This window comes from Danio rerio, chromosome 2 (genome assembly GCF_049306965.1).
Source record: "Danio rerio strain Tuebingen ecotype United States chromosome 2, GRCz12tu, whole genome shotgun sequence".
NCBI lineage: Eukaryota > Metazoa > Chordata > Actinopteri > Cypriniformes > Danionidae > Danio > Danio rerio.
The window spans coordinates 33,488,510-33,512,122 of record NC_133177.1 but is presented as its reverse complement, the minus strand read 5'-3'; the positions used below and the strand labels follow the sequence as shown (position 1 = coordinate 33,512,122).

General features: G+C 36.5%; 1 protein-coding gene across 2 annotated transcripts; it reads right to left on the bottom strand.

Annotated features, from left to right (window-relative positions):
• Positions 1-1,563: 1,563 nt before the first annotated feature.
• ankrd33bb (ankyrin repeat domain 33Bb) lies at positions 1,564-21,350 on the bottom strand. Of its 2 annotated transcripts, XM_005163452.6 has the most exons (5): positions 20,875-21,350; positions 20,191-20,770; positions 8,067-8,196; positions 4,825-4,965; positions 1,564-4,692 (listed from the first exon to the last, which is right to left on the bottom strand). In XM_005163452.6, the coding sequence occupies exons 2-5, from the start codon at positions 20,641-20,643 to the stop codon at positions 3,872-3,874; spliced, it is 1,545 nt and encodes a 514-aa protein (XP_005163509.1). In that variant the 5' UTR covers positions 20,644-20,770; positions 20,875-21,350; the 3' UTR covers positions 1,564-3,871. The 2 variants fall into 2 exon arrangements, with proteins under 2 accessions (XP_005163509.1, XP_021323171.1); XM_021467496.3 differs by having other exon boundaries at positions 20,191-21,350.
• Between the last annotated feature and the right edge of the window lie 2,263 nt (positions 21,351-23,613).

Here is a 23,613-nt window from a genome sequence, read left to right as displayed (position 1 = left end):
TGAATAAAACAATAAAATCAAAACAATCTCATTTATAACAGAATTACACTACTTTTTGCCTTGATTTGCTCTCCAGTGTTTTCTGCATAGTCCTATATCTGTTGAGTGACAGAATTTACATTTTTAAATAATCAGATTCATTTACAACATTTAATTGAAACATTTTATTTGAGTTCGCTTTTTTTTGTAGCTCAGCAATAACACAAACAAAAAAGCTTACGTCAAATTAGAAATAACGATCTCTGTGTTAAAGACGTTCGTCCCAACCCTCTCCATCATACTCACTTCTCCTCAATGATGGGATGGTGGGCCAAATCAAAGGTTACAATGGGCATCTCTGATCTAAACAATAGAAGTTAGGCATATTGTAAGATTAAAAATCTACTATGTCTATACGTTCTGTGTAAAATTGTTTATATTTAATTTCTATAAAAACAAAATTAATTTAGGGTAAAGTTTTTTTTTTTTAATTTAATGTGCTTCATTTTTATAAAAACATTATTTTATTACAATATTGTAATATACCATGCTCCAGATTCAACAGTGATATGTGTGTGTGCACCCACTTCAAATGTTATCACTCGACTGAATGGGCATTAATCAGTGGTTATCAGCTCATAGATATGGGCCAATAGGCACCTTCTGCGCCACTAGGCTCAGAAAGCTGTTATCTTCCATTCACATGGTTAATAAGCTATACTAATAGACAAGACTTCAGATCCAGATCTGTTTTTATATAACTGTGATGGTTAGGTTTAGAGTTGGGGTAGAGGTAGACGCTAATAAAATACAACTAATGGAATTAAATTGAATAAATAATATAAATAATTCTCGTTGACTTCCGGTCGCAGCCGTATGTGATCTACAGCTGATTAACCATGTGGATGGGTGATAAAAGCCTTCTTCAAAGCCCCCCCCCCCTTGAATTTTGTTTGCTTTTTTTAAATATTGTGCAAATGATTTTTAACAGAGCAAGGAAATTTTCACAGCATGTCTGAAAATATTTTTTCTTCTGGAGAAAGTCTTAATTGTTTTATTTTGGCTAGAATAAAAATAATTTATAATAATAATAATTAAAAAAAAAACATTTTAAGGTCAAAATTATTAGCCCCTTTAAGCTATATATATTTTTCGATAGTCTACAGAACAAACCATCATTATACAATAACTTTCCTAATTACCCTATCCTGCCTAGTTAACCTAGTTAAGCCTTTAAATGTCACTTTAAGCTGTATAGAAGTGTCTTGAAAAGTATCTAGTCAAATATTATTTACTGTCATCATGGCAAAGATAAAATAAATCCTTTATTAAAAATTATTTCTATCCATATTTCTATCCATTATTAAAAATATGTAGAAAAAAATCTCTGTTAAACAGAAAGTGTGCGTGTGTGTGTGTGTGTGTGTGTGTGTGTGTGTGTGTGTGTGTGTGTGTGTGTGTGTGTCCATTACTGTAGCAGTGGTGTGGACTTTCATATTGTCATAGGAGTAGACCGATTATTATAGTTATTAACAGCATATATACTGACTTTACTGTACTTAGGTGAAAATGAGGCTGTAAGGACAACTTTCAAAACTTGCTTTATTATTTTACTACAAGCGTTATGGAGAAGATAGTTGAAAATATGCATTGAACATCGTATATTTATATCACCCACTTCATTCCTGTCAAAAATGAAGTATTTACTAGTGAAGTTCCACCTAACACATGACAAGTTCTATGAACATGCTTGATAAATAAGTTTATTTATTGTTTATCGAGTCTTTATATAACACTCCCTTTTACAAGTTCAGTCTTTTAGTGCAATATAAAAAAGAAAAAAGATTACTGTGCAACATATTTCAAGTAATGACTTGGCTCAAGAAAATTATTATAAAAAGAGCAAAAAAAAAAAACTTTAAATACACTATGCATAATGCCAAACATTTTGGGACACCCCTCTGAATCAATGAATTCAGGTGTTCCAATCACTTACATGGCCACAAGTGTATATATAATGTCTATCCAGACTGCTTCTTTAAACATATGTGAAAGAATGGGTCACTCTCAGGAGCTCAATGAATTCAAGTGTGGCAGCATGAGGTTGCAACCTCTGAAATACTGTAAGTACATTTATGGAATTTCCTCACTACTAAATATTCTACAGCCAACTGTTAGTGGTTATATAACAATTTGGAAGCAACTGGGAATAACAGCAACTTAGGCCACATTAAAATCACAGAAAGAGGTCACAGTGCACAGTAGTGGCCAGATTTCTGCATAGTCAATAGCTTCAGACATCCAAAATGTGTGTGGCCTTCAGATTAGCTCAAAAAGAGCTTGGAAGGGAATAGCTTCTCATAGCCAAGCAGCTGCATCCAAGCCTTACATCACTAAGTGCACTGCAAAGACTTGGATAGTGTAAAGCACTCCACCATTGGACTCTAGAGCAGTGAAGACTTTTTTTTGGAGTGACAAATCACACGTCTCTTTCTGGCAATCAGATAGATGAGTCTGGGTTTGGTGGTTGCCAAGAAAACGGTACTTGCCTGACTGCATTCTGCCAAGTGTAAAGTTTGTTGGAGAGAAGATTATGGTGTGGGGCTTTCTTTCAGGGGTTGGGTTTGACCCATTAGTTCCTGTAAAAGGAATAATTAAAGCTTCGGCATACCAACATTTTGCACAATTTTATGCTGCCATCTTTGATGGAACAGTTTGGAGATGGCTACTTCCTGCTCCAACATGACTGCAACAGTCCACAAATTAATGTCTGTAAAAAGATGGATGAGTGAGTTTGGTCCTGACCTCAACCCGACAGAATCTTCAACCTTCAGGATGAATTAGAGTGGAGACTCTGAGCCAGGCCTTCTTATCAGTAGCTATGTTTCCATCCAAAGATGTGAATTAAATGTATGCGCAAAACTGGAATATTGCATATGAGCAGCGTTTTCATCCAAGTAGTCAAAATCATCACTTACTGATTAACTGGCGGCAAATATAAACAGTAAAAATGGAATTAACTTTGGTAGGAGAAGCCATGTCAATCTTTTCTTCATTTAATAAATGACTTGTGCTCAGATGAAGTGCCGACATGCAGTGAATGTGTGGTGGCGTTTGAAGGCATGAGACATGGAGCACAGAAGCTCTTGACAGTTCTAGAGGTAATTAACAATATAATAACACTAATACTGAAATGGTTAAGGGTTTTAGAATGACCAAAACAACATGCTCAGCCTGCTGGTTTGTCCATTCACGCATATTTATCACCACATGATCTCTTAAAACAACAATCACATGACCTTTTTTAATGCGCATAATGGAATTTGTTTAGTATAGTGTTTCTATAAAAGTTTATGCACATGTTTTCGTATAGAATAAAAAGTTGATCCTACTTAGTTATGCCCAATTGCTTTTTATGCACATTTTTGAAACTTATGTGCATCTTGGCATTTCCATCAACCGATTTTTTTGCGCATATCAAAAATGCACGAAAATAGATGGATGTAAGGTAGCTAGTGTCTGACCTCTCAAATGCACTTGTAAATAGTTGGTCAGAAATTCTCACTCCTAAACCTTATGAAAAACCTTCTCAGAAGAGTTGAAGCTCTTACCGCTGCAAAGGGTGGGCCAACTCCAAATTGAACTCTACCAAGTAAGATTGAGATGTCATTAAAGTTCCTGTGCATGTAAAAACAAATCTCCCAAAACATTTGGCAATTTAGTGCAGGTTAGATGATTAAAAATTAGTAATCATCACCAGTTAAAAAATATCAGCCAGACTATGTAATAGAATTGAGGAGTAAAAGTCCTCTTCTAAAAAGTGAGTAATTCTCACAGACCTGAAACCAACAGTGGAAAACCTCTGTAAAACACTAAGGCATCAAAAGCCACTTTACTTTTTCCTCCCAATAGGCAATCTCAACCTTTCCATCTGTTCAGCTTTCTTCTTCTCCTCCTTTAGAGCTTTGTACTTCCACTTAGGGATCTGTAGTTGTGCTGAATCGTTTGAACTCCTGCGTGGCGGCCGCTCTGGCATGTGTATGGGAGGAGGAGCTTTGCACAGCATAACTTTAGGCACCACCATCCCAGGACGTACGCTGCTCCTGCGCATCATGTGAAGGGGCAGCAGGCTGTTTCTCCTCAAGGCCACAGTAGAAGCCATAGCGACACTGTGCAGTAACTGCGGCTGCAGGCTGGCACGGCGTTCCTGCTTTTTGGGCACCAGGAGAACCCTGGAGTTCTGGAAGAGCCTCTTGTAGTTGTTGAGGCGATCGGGTCCGAGGTTCTTCAGTTCAGCCAGCCGTTGTCTGCGAAGGATATCCTGCACGGCAGGACGCCGTTTTCCTACACACGGGGGGCTGCCCGGGCACACAGTGTGGCAGGCGGTGGCTATAAGAGGACTGGCCAACGCTGTGGTCATTCGCACAGTGTAGTCCATGACCCCTTCGTCTACAGGATTGGTCTTCATGCTGATGTTAAACATGTTACAGATACACTCTGAGAACTTCCTCCAGCAGGACTTAGGCTCCTTCGATCTGGCCACCATTTCGCTCAGCATAGGCCACCCCATGTGATAAGAGTCACAGAACTGTTCGGCACACGGTTTATCCATCAGTCTGGAAATCAGTTTGGCAGTCTCGTAGCGGCCTGTAAACAAGGCCCATTCCTGTGGTGTCAGTTTACGGCCAAAGTCTCTTGCTTCAATGTCTCCTCCTGCACAAAGAAAGACAAAGGGTTTTGTGGAGGAAAATGAATGCCCACTTGAAGGAACATAAAAGAAGATCATTATGTATGCATGAACTAAATTAGAAATCTGTATTCATTTTTCAGCTGATGATGCTGTACCTGTCATCATGAGAGACCGCACACATTCAGCTCGACCCTGCATGGCTGCTTTCATCAACGCCGTGAAGCCATGGCAGTTCCTACGCTCAGTGTCAATCCCAGGAAAATAGTTTAGCAAGTAGTGTGTAATCATACTGTGGCCTATAAATAAAAAAACATTTACATTCAAACAGGCACTCTTATTCAAAGCAGAATTATTATTTCATGCATTCACATGAAATCAAATTCATTACTTTGACATTGCTACCTTCATGATCTAGAACAGAAGTCAACCTTAGGCAATGTCCATAGGTAACTTTATAAACAGATTTTTTCCTGCCTTAATTATTTTCAAGAGTTCACACTTAGCTGATGATTGATTATAAAGCATGTTTGGCATGCTGTCCCGGGAGAGATCGCTGAGCTCATAAGTTCCTCGAGCCCGGGGCTCCCTCTTGTTTGCAGGGTGAGAGAGTTTGAGCCCAGGTAGATCTTGAGGACTCCCTTGTTTATTTATGGCTAATGACAAATTAGAGATTGCTATGAAGAGGTTAACTGCTGACTAAGAGCTCATCTATGGTGCCAACATAGTTTGGTCAATTTACTTATGCTACATGTCTTTGGACGGTAAAAAAAAATGGGAAAACCCTGGGGCAACCCACGCGAGCATGGGTGAACATGCCAACTCTGCTCAGAAACGTTGACTAGCCTGGTAAAAACTTGAACCAGTGACTCTTGCTGTAAGGCAACAGTGCTAACCCCTGGGCTGCCGTGCCCTATCAAGGAAAAGGGAGGAAGAGTAGAAGACGGGATTCATCAAGATGAAGATAACTGAGGTAAGAAACTCTAGTTATTTATGGTGACTTGAGAATCATCTGATTGGTGAATCATGTGTTAGCTAATGCGGGACCAGCTGTGGTCAATCATAAGCATGTGATCCTCTCGACATTAGTATTCACATAAGTGAGTTACATATAAAGTCAAGGCAAAATCGCGAACAGAGGCAAACTATCACCATGCTGCACAAAATGATTGGGAGTGTGGCACATTTGCTGCCTGGATTTCACCTCATTTGCTTCTATCACATTTGATGTGAACCCAGCAGCGTTGGTCAGTCAGAAAGCAGAAAACAGCATGTATGATGAAATAATGAGGCAAAAACACACGACCACACTGTGACTGAAGTTTCTGAATATTTTCACCCTGGCAAAGATTTCAGTTTCAACAAGGTTTGGGATTTAGGCACCTGTGCAGTCACCTGCGTGTAGGCCAAACCACTTAGAAAAAAATAGTGTTTTGAACAATTTTGTTTGTGTGAACAGGGTCTCAGTTCTTGCAGAGCTGCAGCCCCACAGGGTTTAGTTCCAACAGAGCTGCAGTTTCTAAATACATCTGAAGGTATTCATTAGTTTGGTCAGTTGTGTTTAATAACGGATGAATATAAATGGATCAAGACTGTGGGCCACCAGGATTAGAATTTGACACATTCTCTACAGCAGTAGTGCTCAATTACATTCACGGAGCCACCCAACACTGTTTGTCCTCTTAGTCAAACATCTGAATCAAACATCAGTTCACTAGCAGAGACTCCAAGACCTAAAATAGTTTTGTGAGACAAATGTACAATCCAGGGAGAGTTGCAGTAAAACTGCTCTACAGCATTAGGAGCTGTTAAATTACATGTATCGCATCTTTTAACATGCGTAAGTTCTTTTTTTTTCATGTGGCTTGTGTGCACAAACAGGAAGCAAAAAAGGAGTTGAAAACATCTCAACTTTTCAGAAAGCTGCAAGTGCACCATGAGTCATGTGACTAGAACTAACAAATCCGCCCATTTCAGTAAAAACAATGGACTAATTACCTCAGACAAACGTAACGCACACAAACACTGCAGTGCTTTTATCCGAGCTGCAGCAATGGTTTGTACAGCCATATCACCCTGCAGCCCAAGACCGGTTACTCACTGAAGCTAAGCAGGGCTGATCCTGGTCAGTACCTGAATGGGAGACCAATAGGGAACACTAGGTTGCTGTTGGAAGTGGTGTTAGTGAGGCCAGCAGGTGGCGCACAACCTGTGGTCTGTGTGAGTCCTAATGCCCCAGTAAAAGTGAAGGGGACACTATACTGTCAGTGGGTGCTGTCTTTCGGATGAGATGTTAAACCGAGGTCCTGACTCTCTGTGGTCATTAAAAATCCCATGGCACTTCTTGTGAAAGAGTAGGGGTGTAACCCCGGTGTCCTGGCCAAAGTCCCTCTATCGGCCCTTACGATCATGGCCTCCCAATCATCCCCTTCCACCGAATTGGCTGTATCACTGTCTCTCTACTCCACCAAAAGCTGGTGTGTGGTGAGCGCACTGGCGCCGTTGTCCTGTGGCTGCCGTCGCATCATCCAAGTGGATGCTGCACACTGGTGGTGGTGTGGAGAGACCCCCCTCATGATTGTGAAGCGCTTTGGGTGTATGGCCATACACAATAAATGCGCAATATAAATACACATACACATTGTTAGTTTGTTGTCTTCAGAGTGAATGGTTGATGATGCCTAGCACCAACAGACACCACAGGAGCGTAAATGTTGAAATTGGTGAGAAAAGTAAAGCACTTCCTGCTTTCCACATGCTTTTTAGATGCAATTTGTGAACTGCACTTTAAGCAGTCCCTTAATCAGGTGCTTCTGTGGGGTAATGGGTGCAATAACTGGAGTGACCAACTAGGAATATGTTGGAATATTCTAGGATGAAAATGCCAAGATTTATTTCTGAATGTGAAAGAAGGCTCCATTTTCATCTTTGGGATGTGTTTGAGCAGACAGTAGACACCCCAGGGTTCGATAGTGGGGTGCTTTCATTGTCAAGGTCTTGGCCAAAAATAAATTAAAGTCTTGATGGAAATGAACTGTGACATTGAGGGTTGATGAAATGATGCCATGAAGATGGGGTCCAGGTAAATTGGTCTTTCACCAAGACTGATAGACCTTGGCATTGTCATCCTGGAATATGACCATGGCATACATCTTGTGACGCAGTTGTTTAAAAAGTAAGAAGCTACACACTGTATCAGCTGGAGTTAAAAGAACTGATATAACAAGCCAGAAACATTATAATCATTGCAGTAATGATCCAATCGTAGACACTTTCTTGCTTAAATCCAGGGCTGGCAATGTATATACACTTAGAGCAGTCAAATAAAGACCCATTGGGATATACTAAGGGTTGTTAGGTATAACCGTATTGCCTTTAATAACTGATTCCCCTCACTTACCTGCTTGTGCAGCATTAATGAGAGCTGTATTCCCTTCATTATCCTGCCAATTCACGTCCACATGTGGGCACTGGGACAGTGCAATGACCACATCCACGTAGCCCTGGTAACACGCCACTATCAGACCTGTCTGTTAAGCAAAGAGGAAAAATATGAGCCATCTCAGCAGTCATTTACTTGAATGTCCATCATTACTGAAAAAGAAGGTGTTTAACGTGCAAAACTGCAGAGGCACTGAAGCGCTTGAACCCTGCTATAGAGCAGTTCATTCAAGGCTAGAGATTGTAGAATGGTGAGATTCCACACACATCTCCAGAGAGACTCTTCGGTCAGAGGCGTATTGCTTTGGTGGTCTCACTGATGAGGTCGATAAACTCAACATCTTCAGAATAAATTGGTGTCAACTGGTGTTTTGCAGAAGCATAATTAGATTGGCAAGCATATCATATAGTTAGATCAGTCAGTATTGCTGCACATTTCTATGAAAAGATCATTTATGTGCTTTTCTGAGCCCATATGAAAGAAAAATAACAGTGTCGAAGTGCAAATAGACCCTCAAATTGGTAAAGGCTGTTTATACTAAAGCTTCAAAAAAGACTCATTTACGACAAGAACAAGAACCTAAAAAATAATTAAATAAATAACTAAAACAATAACTATTTTAGTGTACACACATACATACAAAAATGTTTAAAGTCTGCACATGAAGGCTAACAGAAAAACAGAAAAAGCAGACCAACAATGATTAAAAACATCAGAGCTCACAACAGGTCTGTCTTTAAATGATGAAAATCAATGTACTTATGGAGAAAATTAAAGGAGTTTCACTTTTAACACCCAACTGTTAAATTCTATGGGAAAACAATCAAATAAGCGACTCTTTATTTGATTGATTGCTCATGTTGTGGTTAATTACTTGCAATGATTAAACAGTTTTAGCTTATTAAACAAAAAAAAAAAAACACTAAGACTCTAAATTACAATCATTTTAATCTGCTATACAATGGAGTATTATGTGTAAAGTGTAACAGATAAGTGAAATAACCTGTACATCTGAACACATACAAACACTGTGTACTAAACGCTGTGTCATACTTAAAATCACAAGCAATTCAGCTAATCTAAACGACACTAATGAGCGTGGAGAACTAGAAAATAAAAACAACTGCGTGAGGTCAGAGGCAATTGCTGTAACAGCACAGAGCATCTCCCTTTTCTTGTGCGTCTCCAGATTGTGAGTGATTATAGTGCACTACAGGCAGATGGTAAGCCCCATAAAGACTATTAGCTAAGATTTAGTATGGAGTTCCCTCTGGGCTCAGAGCACTTGTCTGCTGGCATTTATGGTGCTAAGCTCTAGAATATCAAGAAACTGAATGATTATTGCTAGAATGAAACTGATGTGCTGCTCAAGAAATAAAGAGAAAGACTTGTCGTCTGCATTTATTTCAGTTATCTAGGCTCTTTTGGAAATACTGGACTGTCCTGCTTTACATGATTTTAGAAGACTTTTTTTTATGAAATTAGCTCTCTTACAGACATTTTAGCAAAATGACATCAAGAAAAATGTTAAAATTGTTATTATGTATTGGTCCCAAATTTATTGGAGAAGGGTATGGTATTTGTTAAAAGAATATGAGGGCAAATTAATTTTCCCTAAATAATGACTTGCACAAATACATCAAATAAAACAAGGACTATTCTATACATATAAAAATAAGAAAACATTTAGATTTCATGTTGACTTTAAATATCCTTAAACCCATAATCTATGCACTGTAAAACCGAACAGTGAAAATTACTAAATGGAATAAGTTAGTTTAACTTTAAATGATTAACCTTAATTTATTAACCTTAGGGCAGCATGGTGGTACAGTGGGTAGCACAATTTCCTCACAGCAAAAGGTTGCTGGTTCGAGCCCTGGCTGGGTCAGTTGGCATTTCTGTGTGGAGTTTGCGTGTTCTCCCTGTGTTTGCGTGGGTTTCCTCCGGGTGCTCCGGTTTCCTCCCACAGTCCAAAGACTGCTACTTAAAACATATGCTGGATAAGTTGGCGGTTCATTCCACTGTGGCGACTCCATATTAATAAAGGGACTAAGTAAAGAAAATGAATGAATGAATGAATAATAAACCTTTAATATATATTTTTAAAGTTACTTTGACTCAATTAAAAGTTATGGTAACTCATAAACAGATTATAATAGGCAGAACTCAAATGGAATGAGTTATGAATTAACTAATTACACTGATACGAGCAATACCAAACTATTTGAGTAGCTATATATTTGTTGGGATTTAATTAATTTAAACTAAAGTAACTCATAGTGATTTGATGGCTGAATTTAAATAGTTTAAGTAACTAAAGTTTGACGATATCAACACAAATAATATATTTTTATATGACTCAATATATATAGTTGATGTCAGAATTATGAGCCGGTCTTTAAAAAAAAAATCTTTTTTAACTATTTCCCCAATGATGTTTAAAAGAGCAAGGAAATTTTAACAGTATGTCTGATAATATTTTTTTTTTTCTGGAGAAAGCCTTATTTGTTTTATTTCGGCTAAAATAAAAGCAGTTCTTAATTTTTTGAACACCATTTTAAGGACAAAATTATGAGCCCTCTTTGAGCAAATTTTTTTCTGATAGTCTACAGAACAAACCATTGTTATACAATAACTTGCCTAATTACCCTAACCTGCCTAGTTAACCTAATTAACCTAGTTAAGCATGTAAATGTCACTTTAAGCTGTATAGAAGTGTCTTGAAAAATATCTAGTCAAATATTATTTGCTGTCATCATGACAAAGATAAAATAAATCAGTTATTAGAAATGAGTTATTCAAATTATTATGTTTAGAAATGTGTTGAAAAAAGTTTTCTCTCCGTTAAACAGAAAATGGTAAAAAAAAAAAAAAAACAGGGGGGCTAATAATTCTGACTTCAAATGTATGTATATATATATATATATATATATATATATATATATATATATATATATATATATATATATATATATATATATATATATATATATATATATATATATATATATATATATATATATATGATGTTATATGATGATATATATATGATATATATATATATATATATATATATATATATATATATATATATATATATATATATATGTGTGTGTGTGTGTGTGTGTGTGTGTGTGTGTGTGTGTGTGTGTGTGTGTGTGTGTGTGTGTGTGTGTGTGTGTGTGTGTGTGTGTGTGTATATGTATGTATGTATGTGTATATATATATATGTATGTATGTATGTGTATGTGTATAAATGTGTAATACATATAAAAATATGTAAAAATGCACATATTTTAAAATATAGCAAAAATGGCCGTTTGCATATATTTTTCAACCATTGAAATTATAAATATGTACATATATATTTTAAAATTTTTGCTTTAATAATGAACACATCAAGCTGAAGTCAGGATTATTAGCCCTCCTGTGAAATTAAATTATTTTTCAAATATGTCCAAAGTACTATTTAAAGTAAGGAAGAATCATGTTTTCAACATAATAGTTAACTAATTTCTTTTATCAAAATTATGAGAGTACCAAAAACTTTTTCTAGTTATTTTGCAAGATACTAGTGTTCAGCTTAAAATGCAATTTAAAGGCTTAACTAAACTAGGTTATTATGATAATTAATCAGGATATGCCTTAAAAAATCTTATAGGGGCTAATAATGTTGACCATTAAATTTGTTTTTAAACCAGTTTTTATCCCAACCAAACTAAATAAACAGACCTTCTCCTGAAGAAAAAAAAAATTCTAGGAATAACCATAAAAAAATTATTTGCTCTGTTAAACAGCACTTAAAAAATTGACAGACAGGCTTATATTTCTGGCTTGAACTGTATATAAAATCATAGCTAATATATTTAGGCATATTTGTACATATGTGTTATTCCATTGGTTTTTAAATAAACAGAGGGTACGGAAAGTATTCAGACCCCTAAAATGTTTCACTTTTTGTTATATTGCAGTCATTTGCTAAAATTATTTAAGACAATGTCATATTTCAGTTTTTCTTTTTAAATAAATCTGCAAAAATGTCAACAATTAGGGTTTTCTGTCAATATGACAGTAATGTGTTCATTAATGAGAAAAAAATTTACTTAAATTATTTTAACAAATGACTGCGATATAACAAATGTGAAAATTTTAAGGGGGTCTTTATACTTTCCTTAACCACCGTATATGAAATCCATATACAATATGAATATCTGCAGCATTTGTGTTTATTGCACATTTCTATATGGTAATTTTAAATGTATTACATGAGATGTAGCAAAGATGTAGCAATGGGATAAGCTGTAGCAGTGATAGATCCTAGTGACACTTTGTAGGATCACATGAGGTTACACAGCACAGTCTTACAGGGAAGTGAAATGTCACGCTGTCGTAAGATGATTGTAAAGGAAAGCCTCTCTAACGTCCTAAAGCTCTCTCCCCGTCACAGGATCAACAGAAGTTCAGCAGTGAAGGTGAATGCAAACTCCAAGGTCAAATCTAATACTTTAAACTGTCAGATGTGCATCCCTAAAGACAAAACCTTATATTTTTCTGGTTTCATTTTCAGCACTGCAAACAAGTTCAATGTTTCTATGACAGATAAACAGGGTCATTAAATAGCAGTGCTTAATGGTGCAGTTTATCTGTGCTGCACATATAATTCCCCCTGTGCTAATGGTTGTAGAATAAAGATTTGTATTAAACAAACGATCGGCCCTGTGTTAGTTAAGAGACATTTACATGCAAATGGGTTGTAGAGTCTTAAAGGAGGACTACATGTCTTTTACTGCTGAAAGCCTGCTGGTGTGAAGAACACAGAAGCCTTTTCTGTGTTTGCGTGAGGAACTGTTCTGTCTTGTTTTGTCATATATGCAAAACATACAGTCCTAGACAGAGAATAATACAACAATGATGAATGGACAAAGGGACAGTTCAAACAAAAATGTTAATTTCTTCAAACTCGGTTGATTCTGAATTTGAACCAAAACAAAATATTTTGAAAAATGTTGGAAACCAGCAGTCATTGACATCCATAGTCAGAACAAAATACTATGGAATTCAATAGCTGTTGCTTTTCAACAATATTCAAAATTTCTTATAGGTGTTCAACAGAATGAGAAATTGAGTATGGTGAGTAAATCATGACAGCATTTGATTGTTTGGTGTACTTTCACTTTAAGGCCCCGTTTGCACTAATACGGAAACGATCAGCATCCACACTGTCGTTTCACCCAGCGTTTCTGAACAACTCTCCATCCACGCTATACCTCTGAAAACACACATCACGTGACCACACACACTCCGTCATGAACTGCAGTAATGAGGGCTGTGCATGTCGGACTCATCAAGAATCTACCTATATTTCTACCTATATTTGTTAAACGTGATTTTAATTCCTCTCATTGTCTCTATCTAACGACATATTACTTGACTTTAGTCTTTTGAATCTATTACTTCTTCTCAGGTAACATGTTTTGGCTGAGCGCAAAGATAGGTTATAATATTAATTTATGTAACCACGTACACAAATCATATTTGACTGATTGCTTGCCTTTATTTCCTACAATGTATAAACTTAATGTACATTATACTTTTATAATGGCCATTATTGGACTGGGGGGGGGGGGGGTGGGGGGGGATGGGTCAAGTTGGAGCACTCACTCCTCTGGTCCCTCGGGCTCTGCACTAGTTGGAAAAATTCCAAATTAAACCAAAACAATCAATTAAAAATGGCTTAAGAATGGCAAGCACAATTTGAGACATTGCAACCTGCAGAACCTGAGAACTTAAAAAAATGAAAAAAAAAAAAAATACGTCTTCAAAAACTGAAAAATTACTGTTGATGATACAGGGCTGGAAGTTAACATTTTTGCTCTGTTAGCGCCGGTGCTCCTAACTTTAAAAATGTAGCCACACCAGCAAAAATTTAGTCGCACCCACCAAAAATTATGCAGCTACTACACGTTTTATATTAACAGATTTGTTGCATTTGAAATCATCACTCATCGAAACTAACAAAAAAAATCTGCATGCGCCCACCAGCCCTGTACGGACTGCTTGATGTAAATGAGATGAACTGAGTTAACGATAATAACTGTGAAATGTTCTCACAGGTGGTGTCTGATATTGCACAGATGATCTTGACATATAACTTATTTGCATATGTCATCCTAATAGAAGTAACTTTTTTTTTATGTGAGCTGCAATATTAGTTTATTCTTGGTGAATGCAAGCACTTTTGAGATGGTGCATGTGCTGCAGTTGCACGACTGACAACACTGTTGCAGGGAAATGAAAAAGCCACTTTTGTTTTGGCACACTATAAAAAAACATGTCTCTGAACATTTCTTTATCTATCAAATTTAATTGTGCTTGGTAACATTATTTGGACCATGCTACTCTGAACTTTGTATCAGCTAAAAAGAAATGAAGCTATCTCATGCATATTAATGAAGTTGCATCTTGTTCACAATAGAGCGGGCTGATTGGTTTAAACCAAGTCTTCCTCATAAATAATGCACATACATGCTAAAAACTTAATGACGTCACGTTGTGCTGTGCTGTCAGCCAATCACCACACTGGACTTCACACAATGATCTCATCGTCGTGATGCTGCTTCAAAATTTCTTTTCGGAAGAACGAATTTGCTCTTAAAACTGCAAAAACAACCCATTTTTGTTATGTTTGAATAATATATGTGTCCTAATACTGTTTTTAGCAGCGTGGGACATATATATATATATATATATATATATATATATATATATATATATATATATATAGACTGTTAACTTCTCAAAAAATGTGTTTTAGTTTTTTGTGACACTTTAACAACTTTCGGCATGACATCAATTTGACGTCTTTTATTGGTATCAAAAATCGATTACAGAAATGTCTGTATATTATATTAGTTTTTGTGTCAATATTTTGGAAGTTAAAAGGGTATCAATGTGTGGATGTCAAATGAACGTCAAGGTTTTAACATCATAAAATCCAAATCGATTTGATGGTTTTTTTGCTATCAAGAAGCCCACTGAGAAATTAAATGTTTGTACTAGACTGTAAAGTGCAGACGAGTATCTTTTTTCAATACAGACATTATCTCATTGACTGCTGAGGCACAAAAGAACAGGCAATAGGTGATGCTTCATTTATTATAGGCTCTATTTTCAGCCAGACAGACGCGTTTAGCAGCAGTCAATGCAATTTGAGTTCAAATGATTCATTGGGGAAGGAAGTCATCTCAATTCTCACATATAATTTGGCATGACAATGGGTGGCGGATTCAAATTTAGCCTTCTATGGCCTACAGCCAGATTTCTTTACACTTACATTATAAGTTCTGAGCTTAATAGACAAATTAGGGTTTCTCTCCTCATATGACATGCCGAAAAATCCTTGTCTAGGCAGAGTCCTGCAGTATTTTGATGTCTTCAAGAGCCTTTTAAAAGCTCAAGAATGATTACGATCTGATTGGGCTGCACCAAATTCCCATCTGTTCCAGAGCTTAGCTGGATGGGTGCACACCCATGAGATTCAGCTGGAGATCATGGTGTCGTAACACTTCTGGACGTTGAGAGAAAGATTTGACTTAAAGGAACACTCCACCTTTTTGGAAATAGGTTCATTTGACTAGTCACCTATGGTTAATCTGTTCTCCGGGTCTAGAATAACTTTTATACACTGTAAAGCATATCTGTTAATTAACTGTTTCTTTGATTTGTGATTCACAAGTGTTTTTCATTTATTTACAGTTGTGAATTGCATTTTGGAATGTTGGAAAATATGGCGAAAAGTCCTACATGACGGTGTTTACTGAACGCGGTGTTTACTTCAATAATGCCACTAAAATATGCATACTCCACGTCTTATTTCCATTTCTGTTTAGATTCAGTTTAGATCAAAAATCGGTTTCGAGCTTATGTGGGCCTACAGTTTAAAAATCATGTTTAACTGAATAAACAGTTAGTAAAAACAAGTACATCTTATTGAACATCATTTATTTTCATCACCAATTATCATAGTACAACAGTTTCTTAAGCAGTTTGTGATGCATTTTGGAAACAGGAGATAAGACCCTGGTCTAATGCGCATTTTATACATGTATAATTGTCTTAAATAAAAAATAATTTATTAAGAACTATAATTATTTTCATGATTACATTTAGAGAGTAAAGGCTATACCGTATACAGTATTGTCAAACTCACCTTTTTTTTTATAGTTTCTGTCTTAAATGATTTTGAATCAAATTAATGACCTTAAAGGGCTAGTTCACCCAAAATGAAAATTCTGCCATCATTTATTTATCCTCTACTTGTTGAAAACATGTTTGAAGGTTTGTTCTCGTTCTGCTGAACACAAAAGAGATTATTTTAAAAAATATTGGAAACCTGTGACCATTGACTTTCATGCATGCATGTCAGGCGACATGGTGGCTCAGTGGTTAGCACTGTCACTTCACATCAAGAAGGTCACTTGTTTAAGCCCTGGCTCGGTCACTTGATATTTCTGTGTGGAGTTTGCATGTTCTTCATGTGTTTCCTCCAGGCGCTCCGGTTTCCCCTCATAGTCTAAAGACATACAGTACAGTAGGTGAATTGAACCTAAATTAGCCTTAGTGTATGTGTGTGAATGAGAGTGTATGGTTGTTTCCCAATGTTGGGTTGCTGGAAAGGCATCCACTGTGTAAAACATATGCTGGATAAATTGGCGGTTCATTTCACTGTGGTGACCCCAGATGAATAAAGGGACTACGCCGAAGGAAATGAATGAATGAATGAATGAATGAATACTATACATGTCCATGGTTACAGTTTCCCAATATGTTTTATCTTCTTTTATGTTCAACTAAAAAAACAAAACAAAAAAACAACAACTCAAAAGCTGCTTTTGAGCAAGTCAAGAATGAGCAAATGGGAATTTAAACTTTTGTGCAAGCTATCATTTTAAACATCAAACTTAATCTCTTTGAATAAGTTAAAGTAACATCAAAACATATGTCGTCATGACCTAATATTGATCACATAATTTTTTCACCCACAGTTTACACTTATTTATCTTTTCCACTGAGCCCTTAGCAACCCTGAACATCAGTTTTCAAACTGCTGGACTTCCATTTACATATATTGAATATGTAGTGGGTGTCAAGTCAATGAAGACATCACCGCAAACTAATATATATAGAGAGAGTCAATACAAATTATCCCTATCAAGAAGACACATGTTTTGCTTACAGCTGCCGTTTAAGCCAGATTTATTTTCTTATAGATTCTGCCTTGTATGTCATATTTATGTACAGATGAAAGTCTCCAGCTCACTGTCGATATTTCTGGAGGAAGGAGACACTGTCAGCGCATGAGCTCATTCCCCGAGGAGCCCTGTGTGGATCATGCATGCTTAAAGACTCTTTGATATGATAATAGCTTTGCATAAACATGACACTGTTATCACCCACATTGTCATAATTATAAGCTTCTCAGGGCTAAGGGAGTGAAAGGACTTCTCTCAGCCAAGAACGCTACTCTTTTAACAAATAGTTTTACTGAATGGATCCTGGAAAATAATGTGTTCATTATTCCAATGTTCAGAAAACTCAAAGCAAGGATCATAACAATTGGGGTTTTTATTCACTGCATGAGATTCTTACTGCAATAGAATTTTTACGACTGATGTTTCAACCCCCTGTGCTGCTAAATATTAAAAAAGAGAACAAAGTAAAGCTAGATCTTTTTACCACTTAGATGTATTCAGACCTGCCATATATGAGCTTTACTTTTATCTTAAATTCTTAAGAAACTGTTGTAGCAAATAGTGAAAGATTAAGCTATATGTAGTTCAACTTCATAAAAAATTGTAAACATCGAGGCACTTTTCAAAATATTATTTATATTATTACCCCAACCAGCAACACAGATTCAACCAATGGTACAATTTTGGGGCTAGGCTTGCTGTATTTTGACCACTGTAAGGACTGAGAGCATGGTTGCCAAGTTTTCTATTGGAATTCAGAATTCTTTAAACCTCTTGATGCAGGTTGCTTTTTAAATTTCACAGGTTTGACATTGTACCAGTTATATTTATATGGCTGTGTTGAAGTTCTATTCATCCAATGATGTAAAAACTGTGCTAGGATGAAGAAAGCACAATTTTGGAGTAGAGATGTGTGTGCATCAGTTTTCTGTTCTATGAAAACAGATTAGAAGAAATCCGATTTGGATTTTTGTCCAGTATTGTTTCACATGTAGATTGAGCAAACACTGAGTGCTATAGCTCATAATGGTGGGTTAGTTTTGAGCAGGTTTTGTCAAAATGCTAACTACATGGCTAACCTTCTCCAACCTACTTCTGCAAATTCAAATTCTTAAAAATTTGGATTTTAAAGGTGGCATCGGTTTAAATTTTCCTTCTTGTAGATCTCTTTGTATTTAGTTAAGTTCCTGTTCAAAAGAAAAGAGCTTCAGTTCACTGGTGTTAAGGATCAGATCCTCATCCTTCATGTGCAGAGCTGTGTTTGTTGATTTCCACTTTAACCAGCTCAGAAACTGCAGTTGAGCATGTGTTAAATACACCAGTGTCGCTTTTCATATATAGATGTTTTTTTTAAATACATTTTATACTGATAATGGCTGGCTGTAATGTCAAGAATGGATAAATTATGTGATGATTGTCACTGTACGACTAAGACAGCCATGGGACAATCTTACATTCTGTCATTAGAAACAGCTTCAATTAATTCTTTATGTCAGTCAAACAGACAAAACTCAGCAGTTTGAGGCTTTGTTAGGCATTGTTTACAGCACTGAGTTTGGTCCTCCAGAATGGATCAGTATGCTAAAACACAGCCATGATCCTGCAGTCTCAGACAGGGGCTGGGGAGCAGCAGCTCATTTAAATTTAAATTAATATAAAGCAAAACAGCTCACTTTGAACTGAGGTGCTTTTGACAGGGTAAAAACAGTGTTTATATACACGAGTTGAGAAATTTAATCAAAGTAAGTCTTAGACGTTTCATTAAGGCCCTAAGAATCATATCAACTTGTGTAAAATGGGTATCCAATGTCATCTTTAATCGTTAATAGAGAAGTGCACTATGGACTCTCTCATGACATATAAATCAAACTGATACAGCTGTTGGCTGCACGTGTCACACTTTCAGGTGCATGCAGTCCAGAGTTGATCACAAACTATGGATTAAACCCTGAGCTAACAGAGAATAATATCAAGTGTTGTGAAACCACTTAACCTGATCTTAACCAGTTTAGATTTGCCAACCCAAAACTTACTCTGCAAGCCTTCAGGACTGTTGCTAAATATTAGCTAAATATGTACATGTAATTTACAAAAGAAAGTCAATTTATAATTTAATTAAGTTTTTGAATCTGTAGCGCTATCCCAGTTGGTCAGATTTGCTGTAATTTTTATAATAAAATAATCCTTATAACTAATATACAGTTATTTTCATAGAAAAAATCGTTTATAATCTATATGGTGATGTAAAATATGTCATTTTTATGAATAATATATATATTGAATATTTATTTTTTATATATTTATATATATTTATTTTTTTTTTCCTTTTTTTGTTGCGAAGCAGTGGCGCAGTAGGTAGTGCTGTCACCTCACAGAAAGAAGGTCGCTGAGTCGCTGATTCGAGCTTTGGCTCAGTTGGCGTTTGTTGGCGTTCGGCTCAGTTGTTCTCCCTGCCTTCGCGTGGGTTTTTTCTGGGTGCTCCGGTTTCCCCCACAGTCCAAAGACATGCAGTACAGGTGAATTGGGAAAGCTAAATTGTCCGTAGTGTATGAGTTTGTGTGTGAATGTGTGTGTGGATGTTTCCCAGAGATGGGTTGCGGCTGGAAGGGCATCCGCTGCGTAAAAACTTGCTGGATAAGTTGGCGGTTCATTCCGCTGTGGCGACCCCTGATTAATAAAGAGACTAAGCCGACAAGAAAATGAATGAATGAATGATTTTTGTTGTGAAAAACCTGGCAACCCTGAGTGAGAATGTTTAGGATACCTGTTTGAAAACAGTCATATTTATCATTCAGTTGATTGGCATTTACATATTCATAAAAACTTACTCTGTTATTTTTGTCCACTTCTCGCACCTCTGCCTCAGTCACACCTTGTCTTATCATGATCTTGACGATGATGACGTTGTTGCTGCAGCATGCCTTGAAAAAGCTGACTGGCTCTGGGCTCTCAGGACTCGGGCATTTCTCGAAGCTGAGCGAATCATCAGGTGGGTAGAAGGAGTCATCTGATGCCATGCTTCTGCTATCTGGAAGTTTTGAGAAGTCCAACTCCTCAAACTCCTGGTAGACATCATCATCGTCATCATCATCATCATAAAAATGGTGGTCTTCATCATCATCTGCATAGTAAGAGTCCTCGTTTGGCTCTACAACAGTGGAGCTCTGAATGGAGGACTCCTCATTGGTCCAGCCTCTTGCTCGGTTGTCCTCAGTGTCATGTTTGTGAACCTTGACCAGAACAACACCTCCTGCAACACCATTCTCAGTTATTAGCACCATTTAACAATCCGACAGGTGCAGCACAATAGCAAAAATCTTCCAGCATCCAGAATGAAACCGTCACATAATGAATATTAATCCTCAAATCCAGTTCTTGACCCGATTACCTGTATTACATGAAGAAAACCTGTGGAAACAGAAGTCAAACCAGAGTCATCTTCTCCAGATCATCCACATCCTGTGCTCTTCATGAGCAAGTCCAGCTTTGGTTTTTGGTTGTCATATACATACCCTTGTTTTATTTCCAACTAAATTATCCCATGATTCACGACTTGACTAGCTCTGTGATCCAGTCCGAGTCTTGTTGGAAAATTCACCAATAGTTCAAAGGATTCAACAAGACTTCCATCGGAAAATGCTCTGACTGGCATGGTTACTGTTTGGAGAGAAGCCTCCTAATCCCCTTAGTCTCTTTCTGTCTCTATTCCTCCCTCCCCTTTCACAGTTACATGTGCCGAACAGTAATCTTACTGTCCGAGGAATCAATGCAGAATCATTTCTTCTTCCAGGCATTGCAGCAAATTTGCATTCAGGAATGATGAGCATGGCAGCACCAAACACTGCTGATGTCTGTTTATACATAGGAACTTCAGACTAGCACTGTGATGTACTATTATTATTCTCTATGGGTCTATTTTTAGCCAACTTTGATACTCACAAGCACATTCACTGTGTCTTTCCACACTTTGATAGTCTGTTTTGACTGTGATCTACCATTGGCTCCACAAGCCTTCTCGCCGGATTAGTGGAAGGTTAATTGGATGCAGCAGAAATAACATGCTGTTGTGGATAAGCTGTTCTTTCATTTGTGTCCTATACAATGATAACAAACACAATCTACACACACTGCCACTTTTAATGTTTTGGCCACACAAAAACTGCCGCTGCCAAACTACAATCCTTGGATTATGAGGTTTTGGGATGATGTACTGTATAAAGGCATGTTTTGTGTTGATGTTTCTGGTCAAAATACATTAGAAACAGCACATCCTAGAGGTTGTTTGGAGTAAATAAAAAACGATCAACTTCTGTATTTAGTATACAATTATAATTGAATAATTTTTATTTTTATTTTCAGTTATTAATTTGCCTTTTTTTATTTTGTTAAAAGATTTTATTGCTTTTTGATAGACTTCAGTGTAAAAGGTTAGTATCATTAACTTTTGTTTATTAGTTGGCCAGGCTACTTCACTCATTTTTCAGTATTTTTTATTTCACAGGGTTTCTGCAGGTTTCATCAAGTCAAACTTAAGACTTTTTAGGACCCTTTTAAGACTATTATGAATTAAATTTTAGACTTATAGAGGGTTAAACACTAATGATTATTTCTGATGGCCCGGTTGCTATAAAAAAAAATCAAATGTAATTATTTCTCAGTGACATACTTTAATGTGTTAAAACAAAATTATCGTAGTTAAATGTATACACTTTTTTCACCATAATATTTATTTTCTTTTTTTAAATGACACATTTAACATCATTAAAATTAAATTTATTGTGGAGGCATTTACATAAATAATCTAAATTATATGTTTGTTGGCTTTTAGTCCAAATTGATTGAGTAACTTCTATTAAACCTAATGCATTTCTGTTATAAAACCTTAAGTTTCATAATTATGTCTACTCCCCCTTATTTCTGTAATAATTTGTTATAAGCTTTGTATGAATGAAAGATAATGTAAAGGAGTATATTGTTCTGTTATTATCATGGGGAACTGTGTAATTGTTTTTAGTTTTCTTTCCCTGATTTTACTAGGATGGATTGTTGGTGATTGGATGGATGTCGGCCCGAATGGGTATAGCTTTATGGACAAAGGAAATTGAACCCCTGGTTAAAATGATGTAAAACACAAAACGCAATATTTACATGGATTTAAGACTTTTTAATGCCTAAAATATTGTTTTTAAAATTTTAGACATAAGACCCAGCAGACACCCTGATTTCAGTATTAGGCTACTTTTTGTCATAAATGCTGATTAAAGCGGTACATTCTAAGAACACTGTGTGAAGCATATTACAGTTTTTTCAGTCACTTTGGTCCATTTCTCAGATCAAAATTGAAATACTCAAAACTACTTGTTCAATCTTTTAATCATTGTTACATCAGAAAAGTAGTTTCTCTTTCCTTTGAACAAGTCACATGCCTTTTTCTACATCCATGCAAATGATTATGTGCAATTCTCTGATGTTTCCTACATTATCAGTTGCTTATGTCGCTGATCAAAATGTATTATTTTGGTCTGTTTTACAATCTCATCTTTGTGATGTTTTTTCATACAATGTAACAAAAAAAAAAAAAAAACCTCGGAAATTGTACTTTCTTATTGCTGGCTACTAGACTGAGTGTAAACTGAGGCAATACTTTCAGTTGATTTTTAACATGACACTCTTCATTTAGCCGCCTGCGGTGTTTTTTTAGATACAGCTCTTACAAACGACCAGTTTTGTACGGTGTCTGTGACTTTAAAACCAAGATATTCACATATTACCTAAATGCCGTTTTTCTTTGATAGTAATTCGTCTATGCTTCTAAAGTGGCAGACACCGTCATCTAACTTGTCCACGCTTTTGTGTTTGTTTTTTTGGGCGTTCCACAAAGTAAGGTCGTGCAATTCTGATTGGGAAGAATGAAAGTGTGCTCACTCTATTAGCTGGTAAGACAGCCACACACAGACACCAGTCATGCTATATACTCTATATAGTTTACATCAGAACACCCCTCCAGAGTAGCCTTTAACAATATGACTAATGACTAATTTGACTGCCTTATCAGTACACAATGACTTTTAATTCTGTTGGCATTGGCACGTTTATTGACAGAAATTTATGAGCTGATGATTTTGAGCAAGAGACTGGCCTTTGCAGGTCATCCATGCTGTTTTGATATTTGTACACGCTGTTTTGAGAAATGAACCTACTGTTTTGCAGATTTCAATTTTGATTTAATAAATGTATCAGAGACTGAGAAA

Bases quoted from the DNA above. Each gene is read 5' to 3' on its own strand.
- ankrd33bb (XM_021467496.3), bottom strand. From the start codon at position 20,643: ATGGTGCTAATAACTGAGAATGGTGTTGCAGGAGGTGTTGTTCTGGTC. The intron at 8,197-20,190 runs GTAAGTTTTTAT...TTTGCTTAACAG, and splicing joins AAGTGGACAAAAATAACAGA to ACAGGTCTGATAGTGGCGTG. The intron at 4,966-8,066 runs GTAAGTGAGGGG...TTTTATTTATAG, and splicing joins CATTAATGCTGCACAAGCAG to GCCACAGTATGATTACACAC.